This window comes from Periophthalmus magnuspinnatus, chromosome 9, assembly GCF_009829125.3.
Source record: "Periophthalmus magnuspinnatus isolate fPerMag1 chromosome 9, fPerMag1.2.pri, whole genome shotgun sequence".
In the NCBI taxonomy this organism is placed as follows: domain Eukaryota; kingdom Metazoa; phylum Chordata; class Actinopteri; order Gobiiformes; family Gobiidae; genus Periophthalmus; species Periophthalmus magnuspinnatus.
In genome coordinates this window covers 21,886,482-21,911,542 of record NC_047134.1, presented here as the reverse complement: position 1 = coordinate 21,911,542, position 25,061 = coordinate 21,886,482, and the positions used below count along the sequence as shown (strand labels likewise).

General features: G+C 36.4%; 2 protein-coding genes across 2 annotated transcripts; one reads left to right on the top strand and one right to left on the bottom strand.

The window, feature by feature from the left end:
• Positions 1-514: 514 nt before the first annotated feature.
• On the bottom strand, positions 515-13,988 carry noxa1 (NADPH oxidase activator 1). Its single transcript, XM_033972560.2, has 16 exons — positions 13,906-13,988; positions 11,532-11,706; positions 10,949-11,031; positions 10,289-10,397; positions 8,963-9,097; positions 7,046-7,153; positions 6,899-6,958; positions 6,785-6,822; positions 6,183-6,321; positions 5,703-5,771; positions 5,391-5,478; positions 4,905-4,996; positions 3,929-4,071; positions 3,230-3,338; positions 1,944-2,067; positions 515-743 (listed from the first exon to the last, which is right to left on the bottom strand). Exons 2-16 carry the CDS (start codon positions 11,703-11,705, stop codon positions 646-648), a joined length of 1,569 nt encoding a protein of 522 aa, XP_033828451.1. The 5' UTR covers position 11,706; positions 13,906-13,988; the 3' UTR covers positions 515-645.
• Positions 13,989-14,756: 768 nt separating this feature from the next.
• dpp7 (dipeptidyl-peptidase 7) lies at positions 14,757-25,058 on the top strand. The gene is made up of 13 exons (XM_033972327.2): positions 14,757-14,907; positions 15,084-15,216; positions 15,298-15,437; positions 17,710-17,873; positions 18,764-18,899; positions 18,985-19,066; positions 20,266-20,432; positions 20,543-20,603; positions 20,747-20,865; positions 23,285-23,441; positions 23,885-23,949; positions 24,432-24,502; positions 24,585-25,058. The coding sequence occupies exons 1-13, from the start codon at positions 14,818-14,820 to the stop codon at positions 24,691-24,693; spliced, it is 1,494 nt and encodes a 497-aa protein (XP_033828218.1). The 5' UTR covers positions 14,757-14,817; the 3' UTR covers positions 24,694-25,058.
• The last annotated feature ends 3 nt before the right edge of the window (positions 25,059-25,061 follow it).

Below are 25,061 nucleotides of genomic sequence, written 5' to 3'. Positions count from 1 at the left end.
CTGGCTTGGAATTTTATTTGAAAAAAAAAAAGGTTGATGATAATCGTTCGTGTAACATTTTATATAATCGTGATAATCGCCAAAAGAGATAATCACCATTATAGCAGCAGAATGTGCGGAAAAAAGCTACTTCTCTCTGATGATCTTTTCTAGATCAGTGTTGTTTTCACTTATAACAATGTACAATACTATAACAGTTATTTAAATATGGAACTTATTTATAATATTAACATTTTTCATACCCATAACGTTTTAAAACTCTCAGCAACTTTAATAATCATCATGATATAATCATTAATCGCAATGATTTTGGCCATGATAATCATGACACCAAATTTCAGTATCGTCCCATGCCTACTGACTAGTGGACCACAAAAAAGTGCTAAACATAATACATATTTAAAAGGATAAAGAAAGATCACATGAGAACAGGATAAGAATTGGAATCACACCTTTTAGAATATATTTTTGCAAAAAATTATGCACTTAAAAATGTAAAACTCCACACAAAGATGAATTTCAAATAAGCTTTAGGTTTAATTTAAATATACTCTTGAGTACCACACGATGGATCATATAGATATATAAGAAGGGCAAATCCAGTGATTGTAGTAACAGTGTCTGTTGGTTTGGTCCTTAGAGCCGCTAGTCCTGCACCATCTTTGTGTTCTCTCTGTAGGCGAAACATCCTGGAAATATCCCAATGTCCCCTGCACAGTGCCCCTCCAGCCACTCCTCATTCACTGCAAACACAGACAGACACAATGCATTTTAGCAGCATTACCTTATAGGCCACGTCTAACATTAAACGTCCCATATTACGCTAGTCTCCGATCTATGTTATAATGTTGTTTTCTCATCACAAACAGACGTGGAGTTGTGTTTGTGTTATTTCAATCACACATGTTTAACTCACAAACCCAGCATATTTAGGCAGACATCTTCTCTCAAACGGAAAACAATCTGTTCCACCTTGTGATGTAATGTAGTAATACAGGAATACCACTGTGTTTTTAAACCCCAAACATCTTCACAAGAATTATTTGGATCATTTCAGCACTGTTATTTCCAATCTCTACTGAACAAAAGTTTAAAGGTAGTTGTTAACTACTGCTTCATGACATCACTATCATCTAATTATAAGGAGTTTTATCCTTTGTGAATCAAGAACGTGTGCTGTTAGCATGCTAGTTGTCATTAGAATTACAGTGACGGAAAAACTCCACTCTGCCCTCTTAAAGTTGTGTGAAGTGATGAATGGATGGGTTAAGGGGAGTGGGTAAAAATGTATGTGTTTACATGTATGTTGATTTTAAAACAATATTTAAATGATCTGACCCAGGTGTTTATTTATTTGTGGTCAATTAATCTATATACTGATCTGAATCTCTAATTACGGTAATCTGAATTTTCTGTATTCACACCAACCTACTCAGGGACTACAGGTGTAAATTAGCTATAACCTGGCACCAGCACCTCTCCTATGACTTTTATCTTTGTTAATGTATTGTTGTGCACTGTCCCTGTATAATTAGAATGTGTTAGGAAAGTAAGGAATAGTAAGGAAAACAAAAATCACTACAGTAGGGTGACAGTGAGCGAACACTTTATCAGCTGAGCTACTAAATCTAAAGGTTGGCAGTTCAAATTCCGCTCTTGACCTAAACATCATCAGGAAAGGTGAAAAAGGGGTATATAAAAATGTCATGATTTATTAAAATATTAATACTATGATATTATACTTACAGCTAGCACAGAACTATGGTATTTTTGTATAAAATAATAGCATATACAAGTGTCATAAATGTCCACAATGTTCAATAAAAATGAAATATTTTAAATACCGTTTATATCACTTTCTGGATAGCCAAAGTCCTTGTAAAAATAACCATGGCTGTCTGATTATAATCTATATGCTCAATCAATATCTCCTGACACCTCACCTTCACTCAAGATATCAATGGTGTCTCCTTCGCTGAACTCCAGGTCCTCAGGGCCCTGCGCCGCGTAGTCGTACAGCGCCACCATCTGGTACAGGACCGTACGGTTCTGCAGTGGATCCTCTTTCTAAAATAACAATAGTAAAGCGTACACTTGTTATTTCCACTCATTTCTTGATTTCAAATATATGTTGACAGTTGTAACATAACAGATACAGCATTTCATAAGTGGATGCATACAAGGTTGGCAGTTTCCCTTGAGCAAGACAATTTACCTATCTTGATAATGGAACTTTTAGTGTGATTGTATGATGGCCAGCTGTGCCACTGACATGGAATAACAGCCACATTTCCATCACTGTGTCCACGGCAGCTGTGGCAACTCCAGTGTGATTGATGAACATCAAAACTGATACTGGTAGAGATGGGAAGACTGAATAGACGGGTAAATACTGTTTTGAAGATGTGTAAAATTTGACTATTGAGTTTTTTGTTAATAGTAAAAATGCCACAAAATGAGTTGGTTAAAAATTAAAACGGAAAAAAAAACATCAATTCAATTCAACATCATCATCATTTCAAAATGTTTTCAAAAAGACATTTCTTTTGGATTTACATAATATTGTCTGAATATTATTTATATATTTTTTGCCAATAATACACTCAAATAATAATAAATAATAATAAAATTTGGTTGTGTTTAATGCACTTAAAACATGCATCCTTACGCTGATCAGACTTACATCTCCACAAACCTGACTCTTATGTGGCCCAGAGGAGGGGCCCCTCCTTGTTTCCATGGAAATGTTGTTCCTATGACTAATCTTTCATAGTATGGCATGAAATGTATCTATCTCCATGGAGAATGGTACAAAGTATGGTTTCAACTTTCTATTTCCATGAAATCACGCAGGCGACATGCTGCCTCCAGAAAGTCACGTAGTGTACATTTAATTTTTTGTCAAAATTGCCCACCAATTCATACAAATTTTTTGATATTGGCATCAGTTGCAAAGTATCAGTTTAGCTGAAATCCTAGTTGGGCTACAAACTGAAGTAAGATTGGGTGATAATGTATGAACCTATATTTAAACAAAGCAGTTATGTAATAACTTAACTGTGTTATAATTAAAAAAGTGCTATTTTCAGTCCCTGTACTAGTTAATGTGGGGCATTGCCAAATATGTTTTTTGACAAAGCCAAAGCATTAATATGGGTATTTGAACTGAAAAAAGCTAGTTCAGTGCATCCTTAATAATGTTAAGGGCTTTAATTGGCTAAGTCCAGACCTGGCACCACAGATGGGCTCTTCCGGACTGAGCCAGATCCAGCAGAGGAGAGCCCGAGTCCTGATCCTGGTCCAGAGGCAGCAGCGCACAGGAGCCTTGAGGTTTGCACCTGAATGAAAAGTGGGTAATAACAAGCGAGACTTAATTCATAATGAACACATAGGCTTACTAACTACTTAATAACCTAACTCCTAACCCTAACCCCTTACACTTAAAGCTGGGGTACACAACCTTGTAAATTATATAAGGTAAAAACAGCACTTTGTGACAAAATGAGACCACTGTGTGCTGTCTGTGTGTAATGATAAAGATATTTTTAATTTATCATCAACCCTGAAGTGAGTGCTGAAAACAATGCTCTGATTGGCTGTGGCTTGGGCGGACCTCGTTAGTTTCACTTTGCTGTTGATAAAAAGCTGTTTTAAAGTCTTGCTAGTGCTCAAAAATGAATACATGTGGATATTAAAGATGCGCCAAAGGGTTTGTGAGAGCTAACGTTAGAGTTTTACAGGTTAAAATATCTACTTTGTCCTTACACAGTATAATTATGTACTAAGTTTTATGTAGTAAACTATTTGTTCATTAGGAATGAAATACGGTAAATCGTCATGCTTAATAACAACAACAGTTATTATAAAGTTTAGCCATTTTCTTTTATGTAGTTATAATTATTTTGTTGCCATGTGGAGGTGTCAGTACCTAAGGCGTATCTCTGATGGTGTCTGGCCCAGTGTCCGTGCGATGCTCTCCTTCAGCTCCTCGTACGAGGAGTCCAGAGGCATAGACAGGGACAGGGTCTGGGTGAAGTGGACTTTTACCTGCACCGAACCTGCCTCTGGGGCCTGGCGGGGAAATAAGAAAAATTTGAATATTAAAGGAGACATATTATGTTTTATTGTAAACTGCAATACTGTTAAAATGACTTCAAAATAGAAAGCAGTCCATTGACTTCCTGACTTCCAAACTGCAGAACTGAGAGATCCCACCTCTTCATGGTAAAATTCACTGTAGCAAGCATCAGAATTAGTTTTATGCGTTACGTTTGAAAGATGGCTACTGGCTATGAATAACCCTGATCAGGTAGTTAGGGGATAGGTGAAAACTGAAATTTTCTGAGCTCTCATGTAAATGTTCACATTTATATGGCGTTTTTACCTTCAAGGCTTTCAAAGCGCTTTACCTCAAGAAACCACCCACCCATTTACACACATTCATACAACAATGTACACAGAGATCAATCACATTATATTTCCAGTGCATAATGCACCTTGAGCAAAACCCAATGCATTACATAAAAGAAGGAGAAGGAAAGTGAAATAAATGCAGAAAAAGCTGACAATAAACTGTAAGAAGTTTGTGTTTATGCTAGCTTTAGCCTTGTCTCACAGTGCCACAAACTTGCCAAAAAAACATGTTTTTGTGAATCTCTGAAATCAGCTATACACTTACGAGTATAATTCAAACATGATTTAGATTTTATTTAGTAAGAAAGCATGAGTTATGTTTGGGTGATGTCAGTGTCTCACGTAGCAGAGCCATGTCCCTGGACCCGGAGCCGTGCCCGGGGCATGGAAATAAAACTTGGCTGGAGGGAGCCGCACCACACAGACCCGCTCCAAGGCCACCCATGCCACTAGAAAAGAGGCTGTTATGGCATAGCTAATAGTATTATTACCTGGATGTGTGAATTTTCTGCCAGCATAATAGGTGCAGGGTCTGGTAGCAGAGCTATTGTGGCAGAGATGAAAGAATGCGGAGGAGTGGGTTCTGAATGGTGGGATGCAAAAAGTTGCACAAATAATAACAATTAAAATGTATTTTGTGAAAAACATTCACATTTTGGAGACCTACATCATTTGGTGAAATGATAAGACTTACAAGCACTTGAAATTTAAGTAAAATATTAGACTACAGTTAACCTTAGTTACCATCAAGAATAAAATCTTAAAGATGCATTATGAAATTTTTCTTTGACTTTTTCTGCTCTTCTCCATAGAGATTTTACATGCCTAAAATGTTTGACAAAATGGCATTAAACTCTCCATGGGGACAAGCAAGATGCCACCAAGCCAAGTTACAGGACAAATTGTGTTGTTTTTGCAATAAAACACCTATAATTGAATAAATGCTTTGAGTAATTATTATTATTTTTTCTTTTTACCTCTAGGAGGCGGCACAGGGCTGGGTGTGACCTGTGGACGTGCAGGGGGCTTGAGTTCGGGAGGAAGAGGGATGCCGTTCGGGATCCTCTGTAAATAAATACATGTACTAATAAGCAAAAAATACCACAAAGCAAGGAGACGAGAATAACCCTAAAAAAATATCCCATATGTCTTCCCTACATGATTTGAGCTCTCTCAATGGGATAGTATTTGAACTACTGGAGGAGATGAGTACAAAATTGGAAAAATATATCCCATGCTGAGCCCTCTCTGCCCATTGATAACACATTTGAACTGAAGGATTACATTACACTGTTCCTTTTGCCTTTGATTGACCTGACATCCACAGGCTCCAGCAAGGACACAGGCAGAAGTCCTCTCTGGAAGAAAAGGAAATGGCATGGACATATAGTATAATCGGACATAGTATTGCAGTAAAGGTGGTATTTATTTTAGAAGCATACTGTAAATGGCCACATTTTTATATAGCGCTTTTCCACCTTCAAGGCACTTAAAGCACTTTACATCAGGGAACCACTCAGCCATTTACACACACACACACACATTCATACATCAATGTACACAGACACTGGCGTAGCTGGAGTCGCACTGCCAACCTGTGGGTCAGTGGATCCAACTGCTCAACCAAAGATGTCATGTTTATGTTGAGAGCAGGATTCAAACCACCACTCTTTGGATCAGTGGAGAAACAATCTACAAACTGAGCAACTGTCCCCCCATCATCAATATTATAATTCTTTTCATAGATACAACAACAAAAAATAGCTCACCTGTCCGTCATAAATAACTGAGGTCATTCCATCTTTGTCCTCCTCGCCGAACAGGAACACTAAAGCGCCCCCTGGAACTGTGAGCTGTCCTGCACCACGTGACATGTACGGGGCTTTCACTTGCATGTACCGAGAGTCTCTGGGAAAGTAAAGCAATATGATCACATGATTGTAACAAAATAAATCTCCAATGATCCACACGTATTTCCCTGGTATTTATTCAGTTGATTTATATTGCTTCAGAAATACAATGGAAATTCACGCATTACTGTGAGCAAGGTCATCTCTCCACAGATCTGACTTGCTCTAGTGGAGTCACTTCACTTGCTTGTCTCCATGGAGATAAACAAGTTTACTTTCATACTGTGGAACATTCCAGGGAAAGCAGTAACATGCCCATGGAGACAAGCAAGTGACGGACTCATGCACCTTTCATGAGTAAAATATAGGCAATAGTTGATTATCTGTAAAATGAAGGATATTTGAGAACTCACAAAAAGACGTATACAAGGATCAACATTAAAAGATAAACAATAACAAAGAGTCGATTTGCACAGTAGGACCATTAAGCAATTCTAATGACTTTGAGATGAAATACTCACTGGGCACCTTCCCCTTTGGGTTCATAAAATCCAAGTTTCTAAACAAACAGAAGAGAAAGCAAAATTACATAAGCCAAAAATATTATACAATAAATAACTGTGTTCTATTTGTACCTGTTGTCTCAATGGTTCAAATCCTCCAAAGTCATCATTGGGGATCATGGATGAAATTACCTGCAGTATTGTAAATATTGAATGTAATTTTATCATTACAAAACGATACTTCTATTCATTATTTATGTATTTTTTTGTCAATTGTACCTTAGCTTGTCCTAGGAAGTCCCTTTCTTTTAGCTGGTCGACTTCACATTTGTTGGGTTGAAACACCACTCCTTCAGGGATCAGCAGTGGAGCCAGAACCTCTCCCCTCTGTCACAAAACACATACATAAAAACATCAGAATGATTCACTTTATGGAGAATTAGCTTTTGTTATATCCATATATACACCACCGGTCAAAAGTCTGGACACACTTTCATTTATTTATTTTTCTTTATATCCATGATTATTTACAATGTAGATTCAAAACTATGAATGGACACAGCAACAAACAACAAAAAAATAAACTCAAAATAACTCAAAACTTGTTTCATTGGCTACATAATTCCATATATCTTGCTTCATATATTTGAAGATATTTACTGTAGAAAGTAGTAAACAAAGTTGGGTAGTGTAATATTCATAATATGTCTCATCAAATCAGGTCATCATACTCTGAATTTGACCACTAGCCTTTGCAAATAAACCCAATTGTTTCGTCTCATTTTTATTGTTTGTAAAAGACCACTTTTTTCAAGTGGTAAATTATATGACTCTTTTTGTCACACTAGGTTCATTGCTGGAGAATGTTCACTAAAAAAACAAAAACAAACAATAAAATCCACCAAAATGTAATAGTTATTATACATAATTTTTGGCAGTCCAGATAGTTCTATTCAAAGGGCTTTTCCAGGACTTTACTTTTTTCCTGTTTTAATTTGGTTTAGTGAAGTGTGATTGGTTCTAGTCCTGGTTTAGTCCAGTTTACTGTAAACTCATAGCAGCTAAAATGGAACTAAACACTAAATCCACTTTTTTCCAATACTAAACTGTGTATATGGTGTTTTATTGGCATTATCTACTGTTCCAAGTAATTTTTGGCAACTATAGTGCAAACTAGGTACATTTGCAGCTTTCTGGTCAAAGCATCTAAATCTAAGTTTGCGCTGGCTCTGGCCACTGCAGTCTCCACTAGTTGCTGACGTCACGTGCCTCTGTCCTGATTAAATCCAGGTGTTTCTGATTACAAACACCTGGGGCAGAGTCTGAAGTGTTGAACCAATCACACTGGTCCTTATATCTCAGACCCCGCTTCTCCTCCCCCTTGACTTGACTTCTTTAGATTACCAGGTACTGGCCAGTTTAGCAGCTCTATGGCCGTGTCCCAATTTGTGCACAGTGCGTGACTTCTTATGTATATTTTCTTAAAGTTTTTAAATACTAGCTACAATTGTCAAAAAAATCACCTTGAACATTATATTTGTCTATTGATATTCAAAGGGAAAGATTAATTCATTATTTCATTCATCTAAACAGAAATAAACGGCTGTGATGACGACACCTTGGCTCTTTTATGAAATAATAAAGAATAAGTGTCCATTTTACAGCTTTAGATCATGGGTCAACAGCCGTACAGATCATTAGACGGCAGCTGGCACGGTTGCTAGGCGACATAGCGTAAGATGTGTAATGTAAGAGCATAGACAGCGGTTGACGTACGCTCTGGCATAGGGCTACCCCATTTCGGCACGGCCTTTGCAGCCGACGAGGGTACATAGAGGAGTAACCTTCATTGGCCAGATACATCGAACGGTACTTCGAAGTGTCCCACCGTCGAATTGGGACATGGCCTATTTGAAATGCAGTTGTAGGCGGAGTATATGTGTTGAGTTAGTCCCACTTTAATCCGGTCCCTAACCAGACCTAAACTGAGTGCATATTTCAATTGTTTAATGCATAACTAGATAAATTCAATCTAATCAAAATAACCACCACCTTACACCTTCCCACTGTGAACACTGTAAAGGGTAAAGTGTCTACATTTGAATATTGTTACACACCAGTTTTTAGCCATCAATTGGTAACAAGCTAAACACAAATGTTGAAGTGGCTTATGGGTGGTTTGTTTTTAAGAGCTACCTTTACATTGTTCATAGCCTTCTCGATGTTAGGTCCCTTCCCCCCTGTACTCTCTCTGGACACTGTCTCCAGCACCTCCTGTGCCTGGTCCCAGTGTCCCATACGAGTGTAGACCACTGCTGCGTTATACAAAACCTGGAAACAAAACACACCATATTAGTATAACACTGTAATTAATAAACATAGTGAGTGCCTTGCAAATCAGTGTAACTAGACTTCAACTTAGAAAGACTTTATTGTCATTTGGATATACAAAATATGGTTGTGTTTACGTTTGTGCTGGTTTGGTCCTGACTGGATGCCTGTTTAGACATGATGTAGACTCAGTAAAAGCATGTGGTTTGGAGCAACTTTGGAGGAATAAATTGTTATTTTTGTGTTAAATAGCACTGATTAAATGTCTGTCTTGTTTATGTTCATAAAATCAATACTAAATCACATATTTATTTTGTTTTTGAAAAGAAAAAAATCTGATTGAATTTAAAAAAAGAAAAAATATGGAGGAAAATACCAACCCTAGTCATATGTGTACATGCATGAACTCAGCATTTTATCAATGTGTCCTATGAATCATTTTAACTGACAACTATGCTGCAAATTAAATAAAAATAACATCAATATATGAAGTACAGTGCATACTACTGTATGCAGATGGAAAAATGTATGCCCACCAACGAAAGAGTCAGCAGTACAACACGTACATAATGCATTCTGTCACTGGGCCCATGAGCAAGACACACACTCACATTACCTGCACATTTCAGACAATTTGTGCCATTGGCCTCTCTAACCATCACCACCATTCACTCACACAAAACTTTCAAGGTGGGTGAAGTGTCGTGCTCGAGGACACAATAAATTGCACCTGCCAGAGATAATACTGAACCACTAACATGACATTTATAGGACCAACTGCTTTACATAAGCTGTGACTTCATAGTAGAGTTATCTTTATAACAAGTTATTTCCTATGCTTTGTATAATGTATAATGATAAACCTGGAAACTTTATTTTTTTTACATCCAAATGACAGCTTTTTTGTATTCTAAAGAATTGTCATATTCTTCACAAATTGTTCTGCCATGTCCGTCTTGAGTTGTATCTTTGAGGAGCTCTGAGCCTTGAGAAAAATGCAACGTGTAACCTGTGTCCTCAATAAGTCTTTGTTTGCTGCAGGTGTGTATGAAACCTCACCTGCCATCTCTGCTCTGACTGACAGCTCTGAGCTCTGAGCTCTATTCTACGTAAAAAGGTGCAATCCAAGGATGTATTGTATGTATTGTATGTCTCCCTTCATATTATTACGGGACGTTAAAGGGTCCTGACCTGCCAGCTGTAAAGCTTGAACCTGAGTCCCAGCTGTTTGTAGTCAATGACAGGGTTTCCTCTCATGTGTTTCTGAGCCCAGATACAGTCTGACAGAGCCTCCTCCAGCCTGGCCAACATGCAAAAGATAAAATAATAATAATAAAACTAATATAATAATAAAATTTAAAATAATAAATAATAATAATACATATTTTTTTGTTATAGAATAAATTGCAAAACAGAAATTATGTGGTTGCTTTCTTGCATGTTATTAATACTGTCTATGTAATCCCTTAGTCCTCCAAATATGATTCATGGTTCTGTCAGATTGCTAGTGGGACATAATAGATATAAGGCAGTCCTCCACCAGTAATCTGAACAGAACTAAAGAAGCCACTTGGAAGCAGTGAAATGTCTTCACTCTAAAACGTTTGTCCAGTTGACAGAACTAAATTTTCATTTTCTACTTTTGTACATTGATTATAGCTTTTGTCATGTAAGCCTGAAATATAATTTATGCTCTATTGGAGCTAAAATGCATGAGACTAAATATTACATAACACTTGCATAGCTTTTCATGCCAATGAACTAAAACAAGCATGTTTATCTTGCAACCTGAAGGGTTTTAAACCCTACATAAACTCTACATAGTCAAATCAATGCACAATGCTACTGTACCTGTCCAACAGCATCATCACAGTTGATCTCTGAAAGAAGCCAACAGCTAGGTGCTCATCCTTCACAAGAGCCAAGTCCAAAGCCTGAAAAACATTTATGTTTTACATTCTGTGATCATGTCAATTTTTATTGTTTAAGATCATAATCTCAAATGGAGGGCTGAAACCTACATAGTTTTATGGAAAATTAACTGTTTTTGAAAGAAATATCCAAATGGAAAATTACCAAATGTTAAACTTTTTCCAATAGGTCCACAAATTTGCCATATTAAGGTTATGCACGTGACATGCAATAACATGACGTTATTTCAACTGCCAACAATCTTTGTGCCACCACTTTTTAAGCAATTGTGCATTTTGACATAGAATTTTGACCTATGGGACTGCATTTAAAATGATGGGGACATTTGAAAATTGTGATGTCACATGAACATAACTGAACCCTAAATGTTATGGGTTTGAGGCAAATGATTCCGTCCTGATTAGAAGGACTTAGTTAGCACATGTCAATATTCAAAAGGTATAATATTTTAATTTTAATTTTTCTAATTATTATAACAACAGAGGATAGAGAGTACTCATACATTCAGTGCCAGCTCGGGCCGTCCCAGAGCCAGGTAGGCAGAGGCCATGTTGAAGAGCGTGCGGGCTGTGGGCTCTGTTATCTGCTCCAGAGTAGACACACAGCCCTGCCAGTCCTGAGTATCCACCTTCTGTACGGAGGAGGCCCACAGCTGGAGGAAGTCTGTGTACAGCATTCTGGAGGAAACAGAAAATATACAACATAAATATCACGTAAATAAATAGATACATAAAAATACAATACAATACAATACAATACAAAACTATCTATATACATACTCACAATACAATCAAACTTGATTTCAATTCTACGAAAAATACTCAATACCAATGCAATAAAAAAACACTCAGGTAATAGAATGTGATTTTCAACATTAAATGGTACTACTTAAATGGTAGTACTTTCTTTTATATTTCCATGTGACCTTATATCTGTGTAATCTAGTTTTGATACTAATTTTACTATCGATTAGTAACTTTTGACAACCCTAATACATGCATACATACATACAAAACACTGAACATCTCAAAATTAAACATGAAATTCTGACCACATCATAAGTAAAAACAAGAGCATTACTCAGATTAAGGTCAATCACATGAAGTTAAGTAAATGTAATAAGGAAATAAAATCAAAAATGTATTCTGTATGAAATTGTTCTGCATGGAAAATAGCTCAATACCAGGGCTACATAACACCAGTAAAAAATTCTAAATGTATAGACCTGTCACAATAACACATTTTGAAGTACAATATATTGCAGAAGAAAATTTAGATGATAAATGATAATATTATACGATAAATGGTAATATTGGAACTTATTTAAAGATTAACACTAAAGCAGGATTATCCCAAAAAATGATTTTGAAATGTACAATATTGCTAAAAAACATGACCTGCAGTACATAAATAACAGAATGAAACACTTGAGTAGTTAGCTTTTATCTATAATGACTCATAGAAGTTATTTATTCCATCCTCTACAGCTCAAATCTTATTGTAGAACAGGAAAATAACTAAATATTCCTCACTAGTACTAAGAAAAAGTACACACAATAAATATTACCCTCCAAAAATGATTATTCCATCTAACATATACTGAACAATAACTTGATATAGTATTTAGCCTAACCATGTATGTAAAGAAATGCACATAAGGAGTCTAGAAAACTAAAGCTGTTTGTATTACATAGTGAAAAAACAGTCTATTTCAGGCTATTCAATGGTCACTTTCACAGCTGTTAACTGCTATTTTCTCATTACTCCCATACCTACTACTTGTACTTTTTTCACTACCGTTTTTGCTAGTGGCTCCACAGATCTGTCATATTATTGTAGTGCCACTGTGCTATACTATTATACAGTATATAGTAATTACTCTAATGACTGTTGCTGGTTACTGAGCTGGAGAGTGCAACTTGCAGTTTATACGGACACAGAAAATATTAAGATACAGTAACAAACTACTCCAAATATGTTAAAGATTTTGAAGTAAAGCATTTTTTTTGAGAAAACACTGCACTTATAATATAGTAATAAAGATGTGTACGTTTCCATATATGTAAGCAATGTACTAGCCTATTTATTGAGACTAGAGTTGTCACTATAGGCAAGGCAAGGTAAGTTTATTTGTATAGCACAATCCATACGCAAGGTAATTCAAAGTGCTTTACAGAATAAGAAAGACATAAATAATCACAAATAATCATAAAATTAACATTAAAGGGGAAAAGCGCAAAATAAACCTATCAATCATATGCACAGCTAAACAGAACTATTTTGACTGTATTTAAACATTGTCAAAGTAGAGACCTGTCTCACACCTTCAAGAAGCTAACAGCAGCTAAACCTGTTTTAGGTTTAGCTGCATAAAACTGAAATGCTGATACCCCATGTTTAGTCCTATACTAAAATTTTAAACTCAATTTTGATTCTAAGCAATAGATTTGATAGCCTCCACAGTACAGACCAGTAGTATACCATTTTTCTTAAGACAAAAGAATGTAATTTTCAACAATAAATCATAGTATTTTCATTTATATTACCATGTGGCCTTATAACTGTGTAATCCCTCAGTTGTCTAGGTAAATTCCACAGTGGTCTATGGGCGTATACTAGTCTATGCGGGCTACTTATACAAGATTAGTATCTGATTAGTATCTACTATTGACAACCCAAATTAAGACTAGATATTTCAGATTGTTCTTATCTAAAGAAAATCCTTGGGCAATTGCACCGCCTCTTTAAGTATATGGAGAAGATAGTAAAATCTATATTCAAATCAGTTGTAACTCTGTAAGCAATTTTCAAGCAACAAAATATGGTACAACTACTTTAAACTTTACATTTACTTTGCATTATCAACGTGTCCCTACCTTTTACTATTGTCCGTTATGTTATGTGTCTTCAGTCTTCAGTCAATATCCAACGCGCGCGTCTCTCTCTAAAACAATAAGGATTTATAGGGAAGTGTGGCTCACAGACTCCGCCCCTCAGCTCGAACCCGGAAGCGCTCCATCCACGTCAGGTGAGACAGGCAGGTGCACGAGCGGCTGGCTCAGCTTTCACTCTGACAAGAAGCAAATACAGAGACAGGTGCTGCGAATTATAGCAGGAATTAACACAACCTTCAGATTGAAGCTCAACAAAGGGTTACAACAATACATCTAACGGAACATTAAAGATAGCATTAAAAAAAACAAAAAAACAACAACAACTAAAAATAACAACTTTTAATAATAGCAGAACAAATTCTAGCCTATATGGTGTGCTGGTTGACTAAAATTAAACATACTTTGACTCAATTAATGTAAAAATGTGTGTAAGTGTTCATTGTATATGTTTGGGTATATACGAGACTTAGAAGAAGTAATAGTAATAGTAATAGTAGTATTAATTCAAGTAGATGTTTATTTTTATGCATACCAACATTGCCTGTTTAATCTATTAATAAAGTTTTAAAAAAAAAAGGTTACTTAGGCCTAGTATAATATATATTTTAATTAACATAACAGTAATTAATTTTAACAGCATTGTAGTCAATTTATAAATCATGTTAAGCAAAAATTACGTCATACAGTTAGAAAGGTCTATGCTATAAGCTAATAAGATAACATAAACTGTCAAAAGTTATTTATAAGCAACTTAAACTCATATAAACTAGGCTTTTAAAGGCACACCAGAGCACAACATTGGTCATGTGACACATAGGACTGACGCATGCGCAGTTATGATCTTTAAACCGATCTGTTCTTCTGCTTCAACTGTTTTAACAACTTTCGTCCAAAATGAGTAGGATTTTAGACATTTTAGCGGCTACCCTCGTTATTTGTTTTACTGTGGGGCTGGACGCTTTACCATTTCACAGTTTGATTAAGGTAATAATTGTAATGTCAGTGTTTAATCCCGTGCTTCGTCTGATCATTCAAAGTCTTCTCATGTGACAGAAGTTATGTCAAGATTATTGATTGTTTGATTTTTTTTATATTGTGTTATATTAGCTAGCACACCCATGTGTCCATAAATACATGTATTTTCCTTTTTATGTTTTCAGTCTAAACAGCATCAAGTAGGCCTTTCCAGCACAGATCCACAGTTTACAGAGAAATACTTCACCCAAATCCTGGACCACTTTAACTTCAACAGCATGGGCAATGGGTCATTCCAACAACGCTATCTCATCACAGGTACAATAATATACAGGAATTCTTTTTAATTTATGACATATTTATTATATTACTAATCTCATTGTGTCCTTATTTGTCTAGATAAATACTGGAAGACAGGCTATGGCCCTATATTCTTTTACACCGGTAATGAAGGAGACATCTGGGAGTTTGCCCTGAACTCTGGATTCATCATTGAACTGGCAGCTCAGCAAGGTGCCTTGGTCATCTTTGCAGAACATGTAAGAAAGCAGCAATATTTCCTTATTTAAACTGTGTAACACTAGATTGATTTAAAAACGTGTGTGACTATTGGGTCTCATTCTGGCTTTTAAATGTGTAGGTTTTCGGATCATATGACTCAAGAAAATAGGAGGAAGTAGTGACACATTGACAGTACCAGCTGTAGTGCTCATGACTGTAATAAATCATATAGACCAGACTGCATCGTTACGTAATCAGTCTGAATGTGATTAAGTTTTACACACATTTAGTTGTCGTGGTTTGAGGTCAATGTATTGCTCAAACTGCTCTTAAATTAATGATAAAACTGCAGAACTTATACTTTTGAGAACACTGCAAGTTTTTTTTCTTTTGTATATTTTTCTATCAACTATTTTAAAACATTGATACACAGTTTGTTGAACATTCTAATTTTGCACATTTTGATATCATCTTGTATTGCCCCTCTCCAGTATGTTTGAATATGTGCAGTTTGACAGCCATGTTTCCCTCAGCCTGCCCCAAGGCGACTGTGGTTACAGAAATGTCTTGCTGCTCCTGTCTTGCTAGACATGTGTGCTCCAAACACAAATGGACTCATTTAAATAAACATCTTAGCCGCTTCTTCCAAGCTTTACAAAGAAATTATCCCACTTATAAACATTAGAATTAAACCATTTCATCTTGTTGTCATGGTTACACCAGAATATATCAGGGCATTGGGTGAATATTTCATCAAATAAAGGATTTATAAATTCATCATAAAAAGGACAATACAACAAAAATGAGCTTCACTTTCCATTTCTCCCTCCCCTTGCACAAACTACAGAGTCTGTCTTCTTCAGAGGGTTGAGAAAACCTCACACTTTATAAAGCCAAGGGAAGAATTCCTGTGCACAGATGGGCAACCAACAATTCTTGATTCCTGCTCATTGATTTATACCATGTTGAGGGGACAATACCACATTCAAAACAAAGATTAAATAAACAAACATTCAAAACTTGTGGATAGTTTAATACTTCATTTGGAATTTCTTCTACTCTACTCTTCTCCTCCAAGGCTATTTTTAGGAGCATATTTGACAGAAAACTTTCATTTTTACTGAAATCGCTCTAAAAATAAAATCTAAATCAGAGGAAGACAATCCCCCAGCATAGAGATTTGAATAATCATATTCCTATTTACATTTTTTCTTTCTTATTTTCTTTGCTTAATTCCACATCACCATTATCTAAAATAACTTCCATTTGACTTTGCTTAGCTTTTTGAGGCCCCACCTGATCTATCATTTTCCAAAATTGTTGTGGGTTGTTTGTTTGGGAATGATCTATTTTCAATGCTTGGCCTTTTAAAAATCTATACATTTATAAATTCTGAAATGTTTGTCAAAAAGGGACAGTTTCTGCTTGTAATTGTCCCTCAAGTCCTGTTTGTTTTTAGACTCTTTGCAATTAAGGAAATCTTTCCTCTGATTTACACTCGTCCCATAACCTCTGAAGATGGGCCTTCCAGAATGATCTGGAGTCACCATTAGGATGGTGGGAATGTTTTTTATTCTGTGTATGTTTTTGTTGGGAATTCATTTCATTCATTAAAAATTTACAAAAGAAATGTCATTTGGCATTAGTAGATGCAAGAAAAGTTCCAGGGAGTGGTCCTAGTCTCCTTTTGGGAAAATTAATAGGGTTGTGTTATTTGTGCGCTCACTTAAAAAGTCAATAAGGACTGACATCTATTTCTATGAGGTGTCACTGAATAATCCACTATGGTTTTGCCTCAAACTGAAACACAAGGAAAATTATTCATTCTACCATTGAAAATACAACACTTTGAGTTTCTTAAATGCAAATCAAGGACACAGATGTATATCTAATATCCACGTCCAGGCTGTATATTAAAGTCAACAATGGGCAAAATGTGCCTCACAGTCTTTCCCTTTGATAAACTTCTCTGTTAGGCATGTATTCAAATACTGATATTTTTTGAGTAGTTTCACTTGCTTTTGTCTTTAGAAATAGATACGTTTAATGCCAAACTGTGGAACGCAAGGCAACGCAATGGCAATCTTAATTGAGGCAAGCATGTGATAGACCCTCACCCAGAAAAGTTACATAGGGCATCTTTAAGCCACAATAAATGAATTATGCTTTAAACATTAACATTGTATTGCAATTTCCAATGTCTAGACAAATACTGTACAGATTTTTTTAATGGTGTATCACCAGTACTTGTTTCAGTACAAACATGACATATATTTTTAAACTGAATGACATTAATCTCCTTTGTTTCAGAGATACTATGGTAAGTCTCTGCCCTTTGGAGAAGACTCGTTTCACATCCCAGAGGTGGGGCTGCTGACAGTGGAGCAGGCTCTGGCTGATTATGCAGTCATGATCACTGAGCTCAAGCAGGAGCTGGTGGCCTCAGACTGTCCCGTCATCGTGTTTGGGGGCAGGTACTGTATCACATGCAACTAGTCTCAATATTCTGACAACACCAAATTGCCATAAAAAAGAAAACATATTTTTATGACTTTTTCACTGTACAGTTTGCTATCGGTGTAACTCGGCAAATTCAACAAAATTTTCATAAGGGTCAGATTTTTGGGAGGTCTAGGCATCTGGGCCCAAAAAGTGCACATTGTGGCACCACTTTTAACAGTTTGTGGTTGCACAAAATATCCACAAAACTAGATCTATTTCAGTTATGTTATAATGTTATATTAGATAAAAAAAAAAACCCCAAAATACTTTACCAAGATTGTGCTGTAAAATTGCCATTGCAGTACTGAACTAGCATCAAACTAGGACTAGACTGTTACCAACTGGATCTAAGCCAGGATTATCCCAGAATTAAACTAAGACTAAACCAGTAAACTGTGTCTTATACACAAAAATAGCTAGAGAAATAATCAAAATAAAGAAAATGAATATATTGCAACAACACAAAGAAGTGAATCTTTAGTCATAATTTTCCTCATTAAGTCCTTTAGATCTATGGTTTAGTCTGTGAAGTTCTTATGTCGACACAGTTATGCTAGTATCATCAAGGCATGTATTGTTGAATATAACTGAACTTATTGTGTCAAAAAGTATACTAATTAAAATATTGCTATACATTTTTCTCACATCATGTAGTCCTACTGTTGGTGTTTTGGAAATAAAATACCAGAGGATAGACTGAGTCATGGACAGTTACAGAGATAAAAATCATGCTGTTTTATTTGCAAAAACGCTTCTCCTATTGCATGTTGTTAGGATTATTTTTCTAATTTTGCGGCTTCTTCCTGGTATTGTAACACCATCAGTGTCATGCATCTGTGACACTTTCGCTTCTTTTCTGCAGTTACGGAGGAATGCTGTCCGTCTACATGAGGCTAAAATATCCCAATATTGTGGCAGGTGCTTTGGCTGCTAGTGCCCCCATCCTGTCAACAGCGGGTCTAGGAGATCCCCGGCAGTTTTTTAGAGATGTTACAGCAGTGAGTTTAAATGGTTAATTATGCTGATGTAATGTATTAGTTGATATGATTTTTTTTTTTAAAGCTTTTGTGTATTTGTGTGTAGGATTTCCAGAACATTAGCCCAGAGTGCAGTGATGCTGTGAGAGGAGCTTTTGGACAGCTCAAGGAACTAGCCGAAAGACAAGGTAACGTGTGAAGGATAAATTCATCTAGTGTGCTAAATGTTAAAGTTATGAATGAGAACAGGGGTTTCCAGCCATTCTTCCAGCCACCTTTACTAATTAACAATCGCAGAGCTACTTTATTTGTGCATTTTTGTCCACATATGCAGGGTCTGTTGTTACATTTTGACTACAAAATATCAAATTAATGCATAAATATGAAAACTTGTTTTTAATGTCTTTTTTTGCACTGTAGCACTTTGAGATTTGTTGTTCAAATGTAAAGTGCGTTATAAATAAAATGTATTATTATTATTATTAACTTCTTTGTGTCAGGGAGTGTCTAGTTTTTTTTTTTGCTTTTGTGTGTTTGAAAAATGATGCACGTAGAGAGAGAATCTCTACTATATATTCGACAGCATACATACATTGGTCTGTCAAGTCAATAATTCAATGACTTTTCACACTTTTTCTCATCTAGGATAATTATAATCAGTTGTACTCTTTGTGCTTGCCCCAAGCATAGGTAACGGGATAGTTTTGTGTCAAGTAAGACATCTGTATTAAACGGTAGTCATATTAAAATCACTATAACCTACAGTACAATGGAAACAGAAAAGCATAATGGCAAAAGGAAAGTTAAGCATAAAACATTATAGCATAGCACAAATGTTGCTAAACCATATTGGCTCAATTATAATAGATTTTATTAACAATAAACAATTGGAATAGAAAGTTACCAAAACAAAGGCCACAAGAAAGCAGAGATTTGAAGAACCTCAATACAGACTGTGTTAATTGTGTTTCTGAAAAGGGGAACTAGAAACTTCTTATAATTTCCGTGAAATTGTATTCAATAATATAACAGGAAAAGAGTTTTTCATGACTGCATGATTAATCCCTTTAATGTCAGCTTCATCATCATTAATGTATTTTGGAAATCATATTTTTATTGTCTGACAATTTTTTTTAAATCTACAAAAAAAAAAGAGCTGCTCTTTCAATTTTTTGACCTCTTCACTGTACAATTTGCTTTTGGTGTAACTCCTGGTATCTGAAATCCCAATTTAAAATACATTGGTCGTCTTTTTTTAGAACACATGTTCATTCAATCAATTAAAAAGCTATATAGACTTTCTATCATTAAATTTCTGAACAATCACAACTGTTGACACTAAGAATTACTGTCTTCTTTTACATCTAATCTAAATTTCTTTCCTCAGATTATAGCTTAATTAAGGAGAAGTTTGCCCTGTGCAAGGCCCCCTCCTCTCCCCAGGACGTGCACCAGTTGAACGGGCTGCTCCGAAACGCCTTCACCCTCATGGCCATGTTAGACTACCCCTACAGCACGCACTTTATGGGGGATATGCCAGCAAACCCAGTCAAGGTACTGTGCACCCACAAAAAGGCACTGCTCAAGATATGTGTTCAATCAAAAACACCCATTTAATATATATATATATATATATATATATATATTTGTATTTTTCTTTTTAGGTGGGCTGTGACACCATGCTGAGTGGACCAGACCTGCTCACTAACCTGAGAAATACTGCAGGTAAAATTTCCATATTATTGCAATTTAAAATTTGTTAAAATACTCATAAGTTATTATGCTCTTTACCACAAGATGGGAGCAGCAACAACTGAAACATGTATAATCTCAATGTCAAATAACTGATGTGTTCATATCTCCTCCAGGAATAGTGTACAACTCCACTGGAGAGCTGACATGTTTCAACCTGTACAAACTGTTTGTGGAGTGTGCGGACCCCACTGGCTGTGGCCTGGGCTTCAACAGTATGGCCTGGGACTATCAGGTACATCACATCATATCAAGAGCAGTGCAAGAAACACAGATGTTCAAATCATTTCATATAGTCGACATTTTAAATAATACTTGACTGATCTGAAATTTGTTTTGCAAAGAAACAGCAACTCGGTCACATAAACAATACAAGGACATTACACACAGACAAAAACACACAGGACAAACAAAGACCCTCTTCTGCTCCCATCATGGCATCACATGATTTTATGGGATGAAGCTCCTCATTCAGCTTCAGTATAGACCAGTGATTCTTAACCTGGGTTCGATCGAACCCTAGGGGTTCGGTGAGTCAGTCTCAGGGGTTCGGCGGAGGTCAAAACACGCACCCGACTCATATGATTAGCGGACTGCGAGCGTCTCCAGACGTTGGCCCAATTCAACAAATGTACCCTTTGATGTGTCCATCGAAGTACCTGCTCAACTTAAATGAGCCGTTTGAACACTGCTCACGCCTCACAGACACAGCTCACAGTCCTGCGTAAAGACACCGCCCTGATTTTCAGACGCTGTGCGCAGGAGCAGGAGGATCAGGAGGACGTAACTCCCTCATGACGCGTTAAAAAGCTTGTCTGTAGATGTATAATGAAAATCCTGCTAGGAAATCGCCACAGAAATCTATTTGATGTAGTAACAAGTTTATTATATCTGTGCTAGATCTGCTCTTGTCTCAGCGATGACCTTTCACGTATAACACATCAGTCATGCTGCCCAAAAGTAGAGCCACAAGCGAGTGAAAATGAGCCAAAACAAAAGTCTGTGGAGAGCTTTTAACAAAGGGGAAAAGGACAACTGAGGAGCCAGAAGAGGAGACTATGACCTCCAAGAAAAAGGAAGTTAAATTTAAGAGACAATACCAGGAGTCCTACTTAAATCTGGGTTTGTCGCTACAGGTGACTCTCGCGTGCAGAGTCTGCTCTGCGTAACATGCGGTAAAAGCAAATGAGGCAATGAAACCTTCAAAACTACTTTGGCACATGGAGACTAAGCACCTGGGATTAAAAGATAAGCCTTTAGAGTTTTTTGAAAGAAACTGCAGAGCAGACTAGACATAATCACACTGCGGGTGTCATTGTCTCTCATCTCCTCGATGGGTCCACCTCATCCCAAAGACACAAGTGCAGGGCTCCCTCTGATGCAGCGGTTTGGTGAGTTGTATTTTTTATGCACTTATTTTTGCCATATTTATCTGCCACGTGTAGAAGACTTGTCCATGAAAATAAAACCTACATTATTCTGTTGCATTATTATTATAATTATGTACTATGTTATCTTCATTTTAGATGTCAAAAAGTATTTGCGGATCCCAGTGTTTTATTTTCTGTGGAAACTGGGTCCAAATGGCTCTTTGCGTGTTAAAGGTTGCCAACCCTGTAGCGTGATGGAAATTAGGTGATGGGTGTGTTAAAATGTAAAAAATAATAAATAGCATAAATACCATAAGTTCATTGTTGAAATACATAAGGTTAAAAATTTTAATAATTTCAGTGTGGTAGAATTAAAAAAGGTCATGTCTTTGTAAAAAGGTATGTATGTAATTTGTTGTGAGTTCATGCATTGTATTGGTTTTATTCTTTGAACACAGTGATGTTAATGCACAGTTCATTTTGTGCAGCAGTAAAACATCCATATGTCTTGAATTTGGAAAAAAAAAATTCAATAAACTAGGGTTCGGTGAATGTGCATATGAAATTGGTGGGGTTCAGTACCTCCAACAAGGTTAAGAACCACTGGTATAGACTGATGTATGAAGGACTGTTTGGGGACATGGCTGCATGATGTTTTTGTCCAATGTCATGGTGTTATTATGGTGCGGCCTCAAAGAGTCCGTCTAGGGGTTGGCCCACAATCTTTGAACATATTTTAATTAAGTCAGTCCAGATTTTGCAGTGACTGAGAGGCAGCTGTACCATATAGCATTGCAGTACTGCAGCACACTGAGGATGACAGACCCCAAGCCCCAAAAGACCTGATGCCACAGAGAAAATATATTTTCTCTCTCTTTTTACAGATGAAGTCCATATGATATTTCCAAGATATGTTGAGTAGATCATTACATCAAAATACTTGATGCAGATATCATTAACATAAACTCACTTGTTGACTTGCTTACACTGGGAAGAGTAACCAAAACTTGGTCAAGTAAGAGTACTGCTACCTCAATAAAAATATTACTCAAGTAGGAGTAAAAATTTGCTAAAAAAGTACTCTAAAAAGCTTCTTTAAAAAGTTACTCAATTAGTAACTGTAACTGACGACTACCCAGCTCTATCTCTTAAGTACCAGCCCGGCCCTGTGGCTAGGCGTGTTTAGAAGGTTTATTTAAATATTTCAGAATTTGAATTTATTTTTTATCAGTGTTACGTTTGATGGCATATTTTGTATTTTCTAATAATATTTATCTCCCTCAGGCTTGTACTGAGATCGACCTCTGTTTTGAGAGCAACAACGTCACAGACATGTTCCCCCCGATGTTTTTCACTGAGGAGGACAGGGAGAGCTACTGCACCAAGCGCTGGGGGGTGGTCCCACGCCCAAACTGGCTCAAAGTACACTTCTGGGGAGATGGTACGAGGTTTTCGACTTTTATCTTTTTTTGTTTATTGTTATTTTTTTGTTCTATACTCGCCTGTTTATTAAAGGCACTGTGCCTTATTTTTACTTATAATGTAATGAAATGTAAAAAACAGAACAGTTCATTTTAAATGGTTTGCAGTGGTCCAAGGTTATTCCTCACTTCCCTTTTGCATTCTAAACATCCTAATTACACGCTGCGTTTTGCCTTGGCGTTAATTTTAACACTAAGCATGCTAACACTGCACTTCCCGATTATCGGACAATTAAACACTGCTAGATCAGATAGCATGACCTCGTACAATATATCTGTATTGCAACCAAAACAAATTTTGCTCAGATATCAGCTACAGGGCCGTTAATATTAAATTTATGTTTAAATTTCATGATAAACTAGTGTTTATTTATATTGTGTTTTTCTGTGTGTTTTTGTCCAGATTTATTCACGGCCAGTAACATCATTTTCTCTAATGGAGATCTGGACCCATGGGCAAATGGAGGGGTATGTTTGTAAAATAATGAATTTATGTAAAAAAAGAGTAACATTTTCACATTCATTATTATGTGGACAGTAAAGCAGGCTATTAGACACAAACTTCACCAAGGGAACAGTGTTTGTCCACTGATCCGAATGTTGGCAGTTTGAATCCTGCTCTCAACATAAACATCAGCAGTCAGATCCACTGACCCACAAGTTACCAGTGTGATTCCAGCTCCCACCAATTAATGCTGCTTTTGTGTCTTTGGGCAAGACACTTCGCCCACCTCGCCCTAAGTGTCTGTGTACACTGGTGTATGAATGTGTGTGTGAATGGGTGAGTGGTCCCTTGATGCAAGGTGCTTTGAGTGGTGAAAAGTGCTATACAGTTTAAGAATGTGACCATTTACCAGTAAAAAAAAGCTGATAATGTATCAAAAATCCAGATTTGTATATTTACAAGTAAAAAGTTCGGTTATTGCATATTTTTGTCATTTTATTTTCAGGTGAGGAAGTCCCTGAGTTCATCTTTAGTGGCCATCAACATTTCAGGAGGAGCTCATCACCTGGATCTGAGGTATATAATGCATTTAGGTAAAGTACTTTTTAAAACATCTTTAAGAAAATGTAATTGTTTATATGCATATTTTTATTTGTAGAGGGTCAAATGACGCTGATCCAGGGTCAGTAATCAAGGCCAGGAAGACAGAATCCCAGCTCATTGAAGAGTGGGTGAAAATGGAGAAGACCAGGTTAAAACACTTATAGACATGTGACACTGTTGTGAGTAGAGAAATTGTCAGGGATACAATAAGATTTGACAGTATTTCGCATTAGGAAAAAGTCATCAAAAAATCATCTTCACTAATATATTGATTATCAACACTGCATTATGTGCAGTTTTTGGTCATGTCTTGCTGTACTGTTTGGACAACATCTATATAAAAACATCTAAAGACTAGACTAGGGTCACGCAGGAAGATCTATTTTTAACTGGAACTACATAAATGCTGTGTGAGTATTATGAAATATCATGTCTAACCAAAAATACTTGAATGTACATTGCACATCTGCCAATGTTATTGTCATCAAATTGCACACTTTAGTTTTAATAAATCTTGATTTAATTTTTATTT

What these genes read in the sequence shown, in the direction of transcription:
- noxa1 (XM_033972560.2), bottom strand. Translation starts at nt 11,705, where the DNA reads ATGCTGTACACAGACTTCCTCCAGCTGTGGGCCTCCTCCGTACAGAAG. An exon ending in GTGATGATGCTGTTGGACAG is followed by an intron (nt 10,398 to 10,948) that starts GTACAGTAGCAT and finishes CATGTTGGCCAG; the next exon opens with GCTGGAGGAGGCTCTGTCAG. An exon ending in CATTGATATCTTGAGTGAAG is followed by an intron (nt 744 to 1,943) that starts GTGAGGTGTCAG and finishes CTGTGTTTGCAG; the next exon opens with TGAATGAGGAGTGGCTGGAG.
- dpp7 (XM_033972327.2), top strand. Translation starts at nt 14,818, where the DNA reads ATGAGTAGGATTTTAGACATTTTAGCGGCTACCCTCGTTATTTGTTTT. An exon ending in CATTTCACAGTTTGATTAAG is followed by an intron (nt 14,908 to 15,083) that starts GTAATAATTGTA and finishes TTATGTTTTCAG; the next exon opens with TCTAAACAGCATCAAGTAGG. An exon ending in AGTACACTTCTGGGGAGATG is followed by an intron (nt 23,442 to 23,884) that starts GTACGAGGTTTT and finishes GTTTTTGTCCAG; the next exon opens with ATTTATTCACGGCCAGTAAC.